Genomic DNA, 15336 nt, shown 5'->3' on the forward strand with positions numbered 1-15336 from the left:
GTTTCTGGATGCGCTCAACATTCGAATTGGTAGACTGAGTAAAAGGGATTGCCCTCCCTAATGTGGGTGGGCCTCATCCAACCAATTTAAGACCTGACAAGAACAAAAAGGCTGAGGAAGAGGGATTTCTTCCTGCCTGACTGTGTGAGCTGAGATTTTGGTTTTTTCCAGTCTTCAGACCCCGCCAGAAACATCAGCTCTTCTTGGGTCTTGAGCCTGCCAGCTTTCATACTGGAATTCATGCCATTAGCTCTTCTGGGTTTCCAGCTTGCTGACTACAAATCTTGGGACTTGGCCTCCATAATTATATGAGCCAATTCTTTATAATAAAACCATATATATGGTTCTCTCTGGAGAACCCTAATACAAGGACCAAACTCCTTAGCATGGCCAAGATGCCCTACAAGATGCCCTACAAGGGCCCTACCTACCCTCCCACTGCAACACATATCATCATGCCCACTTCCTCTACACTCCAGCCTCATTGGTTTTCTTCCATTTCCTCACACACACCATGCTCCCTCTGTCATGGGGTTTTCACTTACTCATTCACTGACAAACTCAGCTAATTACTGAGTTCCTACTATGAGTCAAGGACTGTGGTGGTATGGGAAATATAACATGAACATGACAGCAAAGTGCTTGGTTTCATGGAGAATATATTCTAGTCATGAGAGGCAAACAGCATATAAACAAATAGAGAGTAGCATGTGCTTCAAAGGAAACAAAGGGTGAGATGGTAATAGCTAGGTGATCAGAGAAAGCCTCGCTCTGTAGGTCTCTTTTAAGTAGAATTCTATATGATGAAAAGGGGCCAGGCATGTGGAGATATGAGAAAGGAGTGTTCTAGGCAGAGAAAACAAACACAAAACTGACTCTGAAATGAGCTAGATATATGCTAGAGACAGAAAGAAAGATATTAGCTATAGCACATTGGGGCAGTGAGAGAAGGTAGATGGGTAGGCAAGAGTGAGGTACAGCCTTAATAGCCAGAGTAAGAATTTAAAATTTTATTTTAAGTACACTGGGAGTGTGTCTTAGTCCATTGAGCTGCTATAGCAAAAATGCCACAAACTGGGTAGCATAGAAAAAAAAACAGAAATTAACTTCTCACAATTCATGATCCAAGATCATGGCACTGGCCAATTCAGTGCCTGCTGAGACCGTCTGCTCAGTATACGATGTCAGAAGGAGCTAGGGAGCTCTCCGGAGTCTCTTGTATAAGATCACTAATCCCATTCATGAGGTCTCTGCCCTCATGACCTAAGCACCTTCCAAAGGCCCCACATCCTAATACCATCACCTTAGTGGGTAGGATTTCAACATATGAATTTTGGGGACACACAAACATTCAGACCCATCCCGCAGAGGCTCTGAAAGGTTGGCACGATCTGACCCATATCTTTTATTTTGCATTGCAGTGTGTAACTATGGACATGAAGAGACCAGTAAGAAGGGTTTGCAGTAAAGTGAATGATGCCAGTAGTTTGGATTATGGTGATGTAGAAATGAAGAAGGAATGGTTCAGGATACGTTTTGGAGGTAGAACAGGTGAGAACTGCCAGCATGCCTGGGGAAAAGAAAGGATGACTGCTAGGTTTCTGACTAGAACAATCAGCTGGAGGTTGGTACCATTTTCTGAAACATGGAAGTTGAGGTATAGATGGGAGCGGGGTGGAGGGGGGAGGGCAATTTGCCTGTATTATCCCTCTCTTTGGACTGTTTTTCCTTCCCTCTTCACCTAGTTACCCCCTTCCCAATTTTTGGATCTCAGCTCAAACGTCACTTTAGTCCTTTCCCCAAATAGTTCAAAACAAACGTCTATATTCAGTATATGCTCTCCTGGTATCATGTATTTTTCCTTAGTACTTGTGCCGCATTGCAAAAGTGGCTACTAACATGTTGCCTTTTTTGCCCCTGCTGACAGCCTTCCCACCAGAAGACTTGGTAGCGAGACCATCCTAGATCATCCAGCCACCAGCAGACCCCCCAGCTGACCAGGAATGTATGAAAGAGCCCAGCTGAGCAGACCCAAAGTAGACGAACCACCCAGCTCACTCACAGAATCCTGAGTTAGCTAAAGGATTGCTGTAAGCCACTAGGTTTTGTGGTGGTTTGCTACACAGCAAAAACTGATACAATAGCGCACAACTCAGTTACAATCTTACATGTATCAATATTTGTTTGATTAGTGTCTATCCCTCCAAGTGGGCTCTGTAAGAGCAAAGACTATTCTGGTTTTAAGTTATCACTCCATGCTCAGAGCTCGGCATAACATCTGGAACACACCAGGCAGTCAATGGATAACTTCCTGAATGAATGCAAGGGGAGAAGAGAGGCATACACTGTAACATGAGAGAATAAAAGTTCTGTAAGAGAGGTAACATAGGACTGGGGACATCCGTTTGTCCAAAATAAACTTTTATCAGCACCAAGTGCTGAGGAATACAAGGCCAAGATTACATTGCCTCTGCCTCCAAGAGCTCAAAAGTATAGACTACGGGACACAATACAAAATCAACAGAATACACGACTTTGGAAGGGGGCCCTAACGCTGTCTGGAAGAGGGAAGGGTGCAAGTTGTCACGGGGAGGGTTCTTGAAAGAAATAAAGCCTAGATTTAGTCCTGATGGTGTTTACTTGGAAGAGCAGCAGAAGCGAAGGCCAAGGATAGGGGGTTTTGTTTGTTACTTATCTCGGGTTATATCGCAAAGGTTTAAGTGTCTCCTCATCAAACTCTAAGGCCCTCAGGGCCGGGAAGGTTAGGGGTGGGGAGGGGATTCTTATCTTTGTATTATTCCCAGTGTCGAACGTTATTTTTTCCACAAAATGGGAACTCGGTAAATATTTGCTGAATAAATGAATAAGGCGGAAAGCACCGCTCCTTCCAAGAGCCCCCACTTTCGGCTTCAACACAGAGAAGTGGACAAGACGAGCACCGTTTCTAAGACTCAGCGTCGCATAAGCAGAGACTGGCCCCACTGGCCTCCAGTTTTCCCTCCCTCCTCGTTACCGGTTGACCCGCTTTTCTCCTGCTTTGCTCACAGTCCAGCATGTAGGGACGGAGGCGGGAGTTTGGTGGCGGCGCGCCGCAGGACGCGGAGAGGCCCGGCAGCCGCCCGCCTTCCGCCGCGTTCCAGACGCTCGCGCGGGCAGGAGCGCGCAGGTGGACGCGCCGGCCGGCGGGCGCGGGTGGGCGCGGGGGCACCTCTCTCGCTTCCGCACCCTGGCCCTGCCGGAGCCCTCGCCGCGCTCCGGGACGCCGGCGCCGACCGCGCGGGCGCGCGCCGCGTTGCCGTGGAAACGCCGGGGCCGCCGCGGCGGCGCGCGGGGCGGGCTCTCAGGCTCTCGCGCCCCCGCGCACGCCCGGGCGTTGCGGAGCCCCTGGCGTTGGGCCCCCAGAACGGGGTCTCCGACCGTGCGCGAGGCAAGATGTTGAGGCGCAGCTTGGAAAACCGGTAACAGCCCCGGGGCCGCAGCTGCCCAGGGCCGCCACACGCGAGGGCTCGGGTGGGGGAGTGGAGCCTTCCTCTGTGGGCCTCCGCGCCGAGCTCCGGCGCTGGGTCGGGGGCTGGACAGTCGCCGCCGCGCTCTGGGGCCTATCTCCCTGGGCTGCGGCGAGCCCTGGTGGCCGCCCCTCACGCTCCCCAGGCGCCGGCCCCCGCACTGCCGCGGGCCGTGCAGACGCCGGGTGGCAGCCGGGCGCCCGGGCAGCGCAGCGCGGAGCTGCCCCGGGAGCCGCCACTCCGCAGCGGCGCCGCCGGCCGGAGCCAGGCCTCTTCGTGCGCCTGCACTGTGGGATGTGGAGGCCAGGCCCCGAATGGGGACCTAGAGGAGGAGGATCGGCCTTGGGAGATGGTGGGATCTTTGAAGGTTTGCGCCGTCGAAGCTGCAAAATACCCCGGGAATGTTGGCATAATCAAATTACCGTGAAGATGAAGCCATCTCATCTCAGATGAGAGTGATTTGCTTTTTTTGTCACCTTTTTTCTCTAGGGATGCTCAAACCAGACAACTGCAAGATGCTGTCACAAATGTGGAGAAGCACTTTGGAGAGCTGTGCCAAATCTTTGCTGCTTATGTGCGGAAAACTGCCAGACTGCGAGACAAAGCCGACCTCCTGGTGAATGAAATCAACGTGTATGCCTCTACAGAGACCCCGAAGTTAAAGCAGGGCCTGAAAACCTTTGCTGACGAGTTTTCCAAACTTCAGGATTATCGACAAGCAGAGGTATGGAGTGAAGTCACACCGTCATGTTATGAATGAGCCCTGACGTAGTGGACGGAGGAGCCCTGAAGACTTGTAATCTACCTAACTGCAGTGGCGAACACACTCTTGATGATAAACGTACCTTTTCATGTCGGTAACATTGTGTAAGTCTATTAAAGGGACGCTTCCTGTGATTTTACCGTTTTCAAACTAAACTCTAGGGTGTCTTGAAGTCCTGAATTTCCCCACCTTACTTGCCAACTTTTGGCCATGGGGTGGCTATTTGCAGGGTGTAGTAAACGTAGTACCCCAGGGAAGAAAAGGAGCATGACTTGTGTCTTGTGTGCAAGTGGGTATATTTTAAAGTATATCTGGAGATGGAAGATGTTGGAAGTGGTAATGTGAGTGAATAAGTAGTAAATGAACAAGAGATTTTTGTTGCTGCTTCCATGCTCTGGAAAGTTGACCAATGTGTCATTGAAAGGAGGGGTGGGGGGGCGGAGGAAGTACAGTATTATTAATTCTAGTCACCATGGTATTATGCATACAAACCAGTAGTGAAATTTTGTGGAGTTTTTTGGGTTTTTGTGGGTTTGTTTGGTTTTTCTTTGCTTTGGGGTGGGGGGAGGGAAGAAGGTGGTATTGTAATTGTTTAAATTGTTAAAGCCCATTTACTTTCATACCTCATCAGCACTTTCACTTATATTTACTTCAGGATTCAAGATACAGGTCAGAAATTTTCACTTTAACTTTTAACTTGTCAGAAGTTGCCCAATTAGAGCTGCATTGCTTCTTTTGTACTTTTCTCATCAATGCTTTTCTTCCTTTTTAAAAGCCTAAAACAGAAATTTCAATTATCAAAAAACCCTCAAAATCAAAAAGAAGATAATGATCTTTGAACCTATAACTGCTAATCATACAGAAATTTGAGTAGTAATTTTGGGGGTACTTTGGGGGAAAATGTTTCATTTTTGTCATATGATATTTATTCTGTAATAAACAAGCAACTCTCAGTTATGTGTAACTAGGAACTTAATGTTTCAAAAGTAGTTTATACTCACAGATAATACTAGAACCCTATGTTAGCCAATAATTTTAGTGCCCCTTTCTAGAAAACCTTTATGCTATTTATCAAATAGCAAACTGAATTGATTTACATTTGTTCTTTTTATTTCACTTGCTTACCAAATGGTGGAGGTGCTAAAGAACAATGAACAAAAGGTAGGCTACAAAAAGGAGAACAGAAAAAAAGACTTGGCTAATCTTTACACTGAGTAATCAGTGTATGGATTATTTGAAATGGAATAAATAATCCTGAGTATTCATGGATTTGATTTTAGGATTCCTAATATTTAAATGCTCAATGAGAACTTGATCTTCTCCATTTTCCTAAAATTTTTTAAAATGAAATATTCGTATACATTCTGTTTATAGAAACTAAACAAAAATGAATATGAAGTGGTATACACTCACTGATTATATAAACGTGTATCATCAAAAAAAAAGCCTTTTTTCTGCTACAAAAGTAATACATGTTCATTTTAAACAATTAAATACATGTCATCTTGTATTAGCTATCCTGAAAAAGAAAATTTTAATGTCCAGGAGTTATTTTTCTTATGCTATAGTTATACACTTGCCTTTAAAAAAAAATCCGTTTCTTTAGTGCCTTCCACTAGTGCTATTAGTAAAAGGAGAAATTACTCAAAATTTGATAAATATTGTAATGTTTAAGAAAAACTGTTTAATTCTAAATAAAAGAGAGATCGACCATACAGTATAACAGCTCAGAAACACCATTTATCTTGTTCTCTAAGTGGTCTGTAGGCTTTTTTGCTTTTGAGGATTGTGTTGTTTTAAATGTTTCCAATATGCTATATTTTTCAGCTTTGATTTTCTTATCTGGAAGGTTGGGCTTTTACATTTCGGATATAATGTATGTAAAGTATCCATCCAAGTATTAAACACACTGAAAGTGGTAGCTGTAATAAAATTTGAGATGTCTTAAAACTTACCAAAAGCTTTTATTGCTACTGCACAGCTTAACAGTTTTTAGTGTATTTGAGTTTAGATTCCGAGTCTTATCAATTTCTGGTGGTTATTTTATTTATAAAGGTAACTGACATTTTAATTTTAAAAATTTCAAATATTAATCGGTGTAGTAATTATGTTCAGGTTCGACAGCACAGGTTCTATTTCAGAATTTAAATTTTGATATGTCTATGTTTCTTTTCAGTTATATTTTATAATAATTTTCAATAGGTTGAAAGACTTGAAGCCAAAGTAGTTGAACCTTTGAAAGCTTATGGAACCATTGTAAAAATGAAACGAGTAAGTAAATTCATTTTTTCTACTATTATTAGGTATTCTGGCAAAATATATGAGGTTTCCAATAACTGTCCTTTTAATAAAAGGTACAGAGTAGTGTTTAGTCATTCTTTTTACACACTCTGAAGCGTTCTTAGAACTTTGAGAATAAGGAAGTATTTTTATATACTACTGTAGTATCATAAAGCATTGTTTTGTTTATTATGGAAACTTTAAAATATTTAGTATTTATAGTCATGAAGACAGTCATGGACAGAAATTATTTTACTAAATGAATTTGTTTATATTTTTGTTTTAAAGCAGGCAATAACATGTAAACTAAAAATGAATGTGACTTTTTTTCTTAATTTTTTTATTGAGGTATAATTGACATATATTAGTTTCAAGTGTACAACATAACGATTTGATGTTTGTATATATTATGAAATGATCACAATAAGTCTAGTTAACATCTGTCACGATACATAGTTACAAATTTTTTTTTCTTGTGATGAGAACTTTTAAGATCTAGTCTCCTAGCAACTTTCAAAATTCAGTACATTATTATTAATTCTAGTCACCAGGGTATACATTACATTCCCAAAGTTCTATTTTTTTTTTTTTTTTTTTTTTTAGTTTAATTTTTTAAGTAGTTTAATTTTTCAGATCTCTTTTTTTTAAACATCTTTATTGAAGTATAATTGCCTTACAATGGTGTGTTAGCTTCTGCTTTATAACAAAGTGAATCAGTTATACACATACAATATGTTCCCATATCTCTTCCCTCTTGCATCTCCCTCCCTCCCACCCTCCCCATCCCACCCCTCTAGGTGGTCACAAAGCACCGAGCTGATCTCCCTGTGCTATGTGGCTGCTTCCCACTAGCTATCTATTTTACATTTGGTAGTGTATATATGTCCATGACACTCTCTTAGCCTGTCACATCTCACCCCACCCCCTCCCCATATCCTCAAGTCCATTCTCTAGTAGGTCTGTGTCTTTATTCCCGTCTTGCCACTAGGTTCTTCATGTCCTTTTTTTTTTTTTTTTTTTTCCTTAGATTCCGTATATATGTGTTAGCATACTGTATTTGTTTTTCTCTTTCTGACTTACTTCACTCTGTATGACAGACTCTAACTCCATCCACCTCATTACAAATACCTCCATTTCATTTCTTTTTATGGCTGAGTAATATTCCATTGTATATATGTGCCACATCTTCTTTATCCATTCATCTGTCGATGGACATTTAGGTTGCTTCCATGTCCTGGCTATTGTAAATAGAGCTGCAATGAACATTTTGGTACATGACTCTTTTTGAATTATGGTTTTCTCAGGGTATATGCCCAGTAGTGGGATTGCTGGGTTGTATGGTAGATATATTTTTAGTTTTTTAAGGAACCTCCATACTGTTCTCCATAGTGGCTGTATCAATTTACATTCCCACCAACAGGGCAACAGTGTTCCCTTTCCTCCACACCCTCTCCAGCATTTATTGTTTCTAGATTTTTTGATGATGGCCATTCTGACCGGTGTGAGATGATATCTCATTGTAGTTTTGATTTGCATTTCTCTAATGATTAATGATGTTGAGCATTCTTTCATGTGTCTGTTGGCAATCTGTATATCTTCTTTGGAGAAATGTCTATTTAGGTCTTCTGCCCATTTTTGGATTGGGTTGTTCGTTTTTTTGTTATTGAGCTGCATGAGCTGCTTGTAAATCTTGGAGATTAATCCTTTATCAGTTGCTTCATTTGCAAATATTTTCTCCCATTCTGAGGGTTGTCTTTTTGTCTTGTGTATGGTTTCCTGTGCTGTGCAAAAGCTTTTAAGTTTCATTAGGTCCCATTTGTTTATTTGTGTTCTTATTTCCATTTCTCTGGGAGTTGGGTCAAAAAGAATCTTGCTGTGATGTATGTCATAGAGTGTTCTGCCTATGTTTTCCTCTAAGAGTTTGATAGTGTCTGGCCTTACATTTAGGTCTTTAGTCCATTTTGAGTTTATTTTTGTGCATGGTGTCAGGGAGTGTTCTAATTTCATACCTTTACATGTACCTGTCCAATTTTCCCAGCACCACTTATTGAAGAGGCTGTCTTTTCTCCACTGTATAGTCTTGCCTCCTTTATCAAAGATAAGGTGACCATATGTGCATGGGTTTATCTCTGGGCTTTCTCTCCTGTTCCATTGATCTATATTTCTGTTTTTGTGCCAGTACCAAACTGTCTTGATTACTGTAGCTTTGTAATACAGTCTGAAGTCAGGGAGCCTGATTCCCCCAGCTCCATTTTTCGTTCTCAAGATTGCTTTGGCTATTCGGGGTCTTTTGTGTTTCCATACAAATTGTGAAATTTTTTGTTCTAGTTCTGTGAAAAATGCCAGTGGTAGTTTGATAGGGATTGCATTGAATCTGTAGATTGCTTTGGGTAGTAGAGTCATTTTCACAATGTTGATTCTTCCAATCCAGGAACATGGTATATCTCTCCATCTATTTGTATCATCTTTAATTTCTTTCATCAGTGTCTTATAATTTTCTGCATACAGGTCTTTTGTCTCCTTAGGTAGGTTTATTCCTAGATATTTTATTCTTTTTGTTGCAATGGTAAACGGGAGTGTTTTCTTAATTTCACTTTCAGATTTTTCGTCATTAGTGTATAGAAATGCAAGAGATTTCTGTGCATTAATTTTGTATCCTGCTACTTTACCAAATTCATTGATTAGCTCTAGGAGTTTTCTGGTAGCATCTTTAGGATTCTCTATGTATAGTATCATGTCATCTGTAAATAGTGACAGCTTTACTTCTTCTTTTCCGATTTGGATTCCTTTTATTTCTTTGTCTTCTCTGATTGCTGTGGCTAACACTTCCAAAACTATGTTGAATAATAGTGGTGAGAGTGGGCAACCTTGTCTTGTTCCTGATCTTAGTGGAAATGGTTTCAGTTTTTCACCATTGAGGACAATGTTGGCTGTGGGTTTGTCATATATGGCCTTTATTATGTTGAGGAAAGTTCCCTCTATGCCTACTTTCTGCAGGGCTTTTATCATAAATGGGTGTTGAATTTTGTCGAAAGCTTTCTCTGCATCTATTGAGATGATCATATGGTTTTTCTCCTTCAATTTGTTATTATGGTGTATCACGTTGATTGATTTGCATATATTGAAGAATCCTTGCATTCCTAGGATAAACCCACTTTATCATGGTGTGTGATCCTTTTAATGTGCTGTTGGATTCTGTTTGCTAGTATTTTGTTGAGGATTTTTGCATCTATGTTCATCAGTGATATTGGCCTGTAGTTTTCTTTCTTTGTGACATCTTTGTCTGGTTTTGGTATCAGGGTGATGGTGGCCTCGTAGAATGAGTTTGGGAGTGTTCCTCCCTCTGCAATATTTTGGAAGAGTTTGAGAAGGATAGGTGTTAGCTCTTCTCTAAATGTTTGATAGAATTCACCTGTGAAGCCATCTGGTCCTGGGCTTTTGTTTGTTGGAAGGTTTTTAATCACAGTTTCAATTTCAGTGCTTGTGATTGGTCTGTTCATATTTTCTATTTCTTCCTGGTTCAGTCTTGGCAGTTTGTGCATTTCTAAGAATCTGTCCATTTCTTCCAGGTTGTCCATTTTATTGGCATAGAGTTGCTTGTAGTAATCTCTCATGATCTTTTGTATTTCTGCAGTGTCAGTGGTTACTTCTCCTGTTTCATTTCTAATTCTATTGATCTGAGTCTTCTCCCTTTTTCTCTTGATGAGTCTGGGTAATGGTTTATCAATTTTGTTTATCTTCTCAAAGAACCAGCTTTTAGTTTCATTGATTTTTGCTATTATTTCCTTCATTTCTTTTTCATTTATTTCTGACCTGATCTTTATAATTTCTTTCCTTCTGCTGGCTTTGGGGTTTTTTTGTTCTTCTTTCTCTAATTGCTTTAGGTGCAAGGTTAGGTTGTTTATTCGAGATGTTTCCTGTTTCTTGAGGTAGGCTTGTATTGCTATAAACTTCCCTCTTAGCACTGCTTTTGCTGTGTCCCATAGGTTTTGGGTCGTCGTATCTCCATTGTCATTTGTTTCTAGGTATTTTTTGATTTCCCCTTTGATTTCTTCAGTGATCAATTCGTTATTAAGCAGTGTATTGTGTAGCCTCCAGGTGTTTGTATTTTTTACAGATCTTTTCCTGTAATTGATATCTAGTCTCATAGCGTTGTGGTCGGAAAAGATACTTGATACGATTTCAATTTTCTTAAATTTACCAAGGCTTGATTTGTGACCCAAGATATGATCTATCCTGGAGAATGTTCCATGAGCACTTGAGAAAAATGTGTATTCTGTTGTTTTTGGGTGGAATGTCCTATAAATATCAATTAAGTCCATCTTGTTTAATGTATCATTTAAAGCTTGTGTTTCCTTATTTATTTTCATTTTGGATGATCTGTCCATTGGTGAAAGTGGGGTGTTAAAGTCCCCTACTATGATTGTGTTGCTGCCGATTTCCCCTTTTATGGCTGTTAGTATTTGCCTTATGTATTGAGGTGCTCCTATGATGGGTGCATAAATATTTACAATTGTTATACCTTCCTCTTGGATCGATCCCTTGATCATTATATAGTGTCCTTCTTTGTCTCTTGTAATAGTTTTTATTTTAAAGTCTATTTTGTCTGATATAAGAATTGCTACTCCAGCTTTCTTTTGATTTCCATTTGCATGGAATATCTTTTTCCATCCCCTCACTTTCAGTCTATATGTGTCTCTAGGTCTGAAGTGGGTCTCTTGTAGACAGCATATATATGGGTCTTGTTTTTGTATCCATTCAGCCAGCCTGTGTCTTTTGGTGGGAGCATTTAATCCATTTACATTCAAGGTAATTATCGATATGTATGTTCCTATTCCCATTTTCTTAATTGTTTTGGGTTTGTTATTGTAGGTGTTTTCCTTCTGTTGTGTTTCTTGCCTAGAGAAGTTCCCTTAGCATTTGTTGTAAAGCTGGTTTGGTGGTGCTGAACTCTCTCAGCTTTTGCTTGTCTGTAAAGGTTTTAATTTCTCCATCACATCTGAATGAGATCCTTGCTGGGTAGAGTAATCTTGGTTGTAGGTTTTTCTCCTTCATCACTTTAAGTATATCCTGCCACTCCCTTCTGGCTTGCAGAGTTTCTGCTGAAAGATCAGATGTTAACCTTATGAGGATTCCCTTGTGTGTTATTTGCTGTTTTTCCCTTGCTGCCTTTAATATGTTTTCCTTATATTTAATTTTTGACAGTTTGATTAATATGTGTCTTGGCATGTTTCTCCTTGGGTTTATCCTGTATGGGACTCTCTGTGCTTCCAGGACTTGATTAACTATTTCCTTTCCCATATTAGGGAAGTTTTCAACTATAATCTCTTCAAATATTTTCTCAGTCCCTTTCTTTTTCTCTTCTTCTTCTGGGACCCCTATAATTCGAATGTTGGTGCGTTTAATGTTGTCCCAGAGGTCTCTGAGACTGTCCTCAGTTCTTTTCATTCTTTTTTCTTTATCCTGCTCTGTAGTAGTTATTTCCACCATTTTATCTTCCAGGTCACTTATCCTTTCTTCTGCCTCAGTTATTCTGCTATTGATCCCATCTAGAGTATTTTTAATTTCATTTATTGTGTTTTTCATCATTGCTTGGTTCCTCTTTAGTTCTTCTAGGTTCTTGTTAAATGTTTCTTGCATTTTGTCTATTCTATTTCCAAGATTTTGGATCATCCTTACTATCATTATTCTGAATTCTTTTTCAGGTAGACTACCTATTTCCTCTTCATTTGTTAAATCTGGCGTGTTTTGACCCTGCTCCTTCATCTGCTGTGTGTTTTTCTGTCATCTCATTTTGCTTATCTTACTGTGTTTGGGGTCTCCTTTTCACAGGCTGCAGGTTCGTAGTTCCCGTTGTTTTTGGTATCTGTCCCCAGTGGCTAAGGTTGGTTCAGTGGGTTGTGTAGGCTTCCTGGTGGAGGGAACTAGTGCCTGGTTTCTGGTGGATGAGGCTGGATCTTGTCTTTCTGGTGGGCACATCCACGTCTGGTGGTGTATTTTGGGGTGTCTGTGGCCTTATTATGATTTTAGGCAGCCTCTCTGCTAGTGGATGGGGCTGTGTTCCTGTCTTGCTAGTTGTTTGGCATAGGGTGTCCAGCACTGTAGTTTGCTGGTCGTTGAGTGAAGCTGGGTCTTGATGTTGAGATGGAGATCTCTGAGAGATTTTCGCCGTTTGGTATTACGTGGAGTTGGGAGGTCTCTTGTGGACCAGTGTCCTGAAGTTGGCTCTCCCACCTCAGAGGCACGGCCCTGATGCCTGGCTGGAGCACCAAGAGCCTTTCGTCCACACGGCTCAGAGTAAAAGGGAGAAAAAATAGAAAGAAAGAAAGAAAGAGGCTATAATATAGTGAAGTAAAATAAAGCTATTATAAAGCAGAGCTATACAGACAAAATCTCACCCAGAAGCATATACATATACACTCACAAAAAAAAAAGGAAAAGGGGAAAAATTAATATATCCTGCTCCGAAAGTCCACCTCCTGAATTTGGGATGATTCGTTGTCTATTCAGGTATTCAACAGATGCAGGCACATCAAGTTGTTTGTGGAGTTTTAATCCGCTGCTTCTGAGGCTGCTGGGAGAGATTTCCCCTTCTCTTCTCTGTTCGCACAGCTCCTGGGGATCAACTTTGGATTTGGACCCGCCTCTGTGTGTAGGTCACCTGAGGGCGTCTGTTCCCCGCCCAGACAGGACGGGGTTAAAGGAGCAGCTGCTTCGGGGGCTCTGGCTCACCCAGGCCGCGGGGAGGGAGGGGTACAGAGGAGGCGGGGCGAGCCTGCGGCGTCAGAGGCCGGCGTGACGTTGCAGCAGCCTGAGGTGCGCCGTGTGTTCTCCCGGGGAACTTGTCCCCGGATCACGGGAGCCTGGCGGTGGCAGGCTGCACAGGCTCCCGGGAGGGGCGGTGTGGAGAGTGACCTGTGCTCACACACAGGCTTTTTGGAGGCGGCAGCAGCAGCCCCAGCATCTCACGCCCGTCTCTGGGGCCCGCGCTGATCGCTGCGGCTCGAGCCAGTCTGTGGAGCTTGTTTAGGCGGCGCTCTGAATCCCCTCTCCCTGCGCGCCGTGAAACAAAGAGGCAAGAAAAAGTCTCTTGCCTCTTCGGCAGCTGCAGACTTTTTCCCGGACTCCCTACCAGCCAGCTGTGGTGCGCTAACCCCTTCAGGCTGTGTTCACGCCGCCAACCCCAGTCCTCTCCCTGCGATCCTACCGAACCTGAGCCTCAGCTCCCAGCCCCGCCCGCCCCGGCGGGTGAGCAGACAAGCCTCTCGGGCTGGTGAGTGCTGCTCGGCGCCGAGCCTCTGTGCAGGAATCTCTCCGCTTTGCCCTCCGCACCCCTGTGGCTGCGCTCTCTTCCGTGGCTCCGAGGCTTCCCCCCTCTGCCACCCGCAGTCTCTGCCCGCGAAGGGGCTTCCTAGTGCGTGGAAATCTTTCCTCCTTCACAGCTCCCTCCCACTGGTGCAGGTGCCGTCCCTATTCTTTTGTCTCTGTTATTTCTTTTTTCTTTTGCCCTACCCAAGTACGGGGGGAGTTTCTTGCCTGTTTAGAGGTCGGACGTTTTCTGTCAGCGCTCAGTGGGTGTTCTGTAGGAGCAGTTCCACGTGTAGATGTATTTCTACTGTATCTGTGGGAAGGAAGGTGATCTCCGCGTCTTACTCTTCCGCCATCTTCTCTCCTTCCCCAAAGTTCTATTTTTTAAATCAACTTTACTGAGGTATAATTTACATGCAATAAAATTCTCTTGTTTTAAATGTACACTGAGTTTTAATAAATGTGCATACATCTGTAACTACCACCACAATCAAAATTTTATATGTGTGTATATTCATATATATAAATATATAAATAGTTTTGCATTGAAATTGTGTCATTATTTGAGAGGATATTAAACTACACACATGCACACAGTGTCACACAAAAAGACACACACTGATTATGCAGTAGTAATAAATCCTGTGGTAATGATGCCTGGATCAAATAGGGAGTGTTCTTCCATTCTTAAAACAGAGAAGTATGTATTTTACTTCTTAAATAAGAGATTTTTATTAACAAAAAAAATGCCTGTTTGCAGGATGACCTCAAAGCAACATTAACAGCAAGGAATCGAGAAGCTAAACAGTTAACTCAGTTAGAAAGAACACGTCAGAGAAACCCATCTGATCGACATGTTATTGTATCCTTTGAATTTGGGTCTTTAAAAAAATATTTTGTAAGGTATGCAGTACAGAAGTAAATATATATGGAAATTATGCATTTCTACTTTAAATGTGCAAAGAATATGAATGTAAAGTTTGAAAAGAAACACATGCATTTACAAATTCTCACTATGGAAATTAGCTAATTTTAAAGAGAATACACAACTTAATTCAGTCCTCTTATGTTGTTTTCCACAATAGACATTCAAAATATAAAACACTCAGAAGTGTAGATGTTTTTATAAAGAATAAATACAAAATTCTAAGATTTTTTACATAAATGATGACTATTAATTATAAAGGTAAAGATCTATCATTAATCCTAATATATCAATGCCCTCTCAGCCCTGCATTTGAGAAAAGGAAGGAACAATAATTTTTTTCCCAGTAAAATTCCCTTCATCTTAAAAAACAACAGCTATGTGAAACCACAATTATGACTTCCAGCCAAAGACCCTCAGGAGATTCAAGAGTATAACTGAGGTCCACAGCTGGACACAGATCTAAATAGGAGTGTCTACTGTAACAAGGTTCTTATGTTCAGAATGATTATTTGTTAAACTAGAATGTGCCTTGTTCAGAACTAAACAGGGAC

At 41.6% G+C, this 15336-nt stretch overlaps 1 protein-coding gene across 2 annotated transcripts in view; it reads left to right on the plus strand.

Moving 5' to 3' along the window:
- The first annotated feature begins 3315 nt into the window (after positions 1-3315).
- Positions 3316-15336, plus strand: part of CIBAR1 (CBY1 interacting BAR domain containing 1) — a 32569-nt gene continuing 20548 nt past the window's right edge. The window contains exons 1-4 of one of the 2 annotated variants that reach the window (XM_068525857.1): positions 3346-3458; positions 3996-4230; positions 6472-6540; positions 14618-14719. In XM_068525857.1, coding sequence (XP_068381958.1) covers positions 3433-3458; positions 3996-4230; positions 6472-6540; positions 14618-14719 — 432 coding nt within the window. In that variant the 5' untranslated portion in view covers positions 3346-3432. Of the gene's footprint in view, positions 3459-3995; positions 4231-6471; positions 6541-14617; positions 14720-15336 lie in introns of both variants that reach the window. The other variant, XM_068525856.1, reaches the window with a different exon arrangement.

Source organism: Eschrichtius robustus, chromosome 17, assembly GCF_028021215.1.
Source record: "Eschrichtius robustus isolate mEscRob2 chromosome 17, mEscRob2.pri, whole genome shotgun sequence".
NCBI classification, from domain to species: domain Eukaryota; kingdom Metazoa; phylum Chordata; class Mammalia; order Artiodactyla; family Eschrichtiidae; genus Eschrichtius; species Eschrichtius robustus.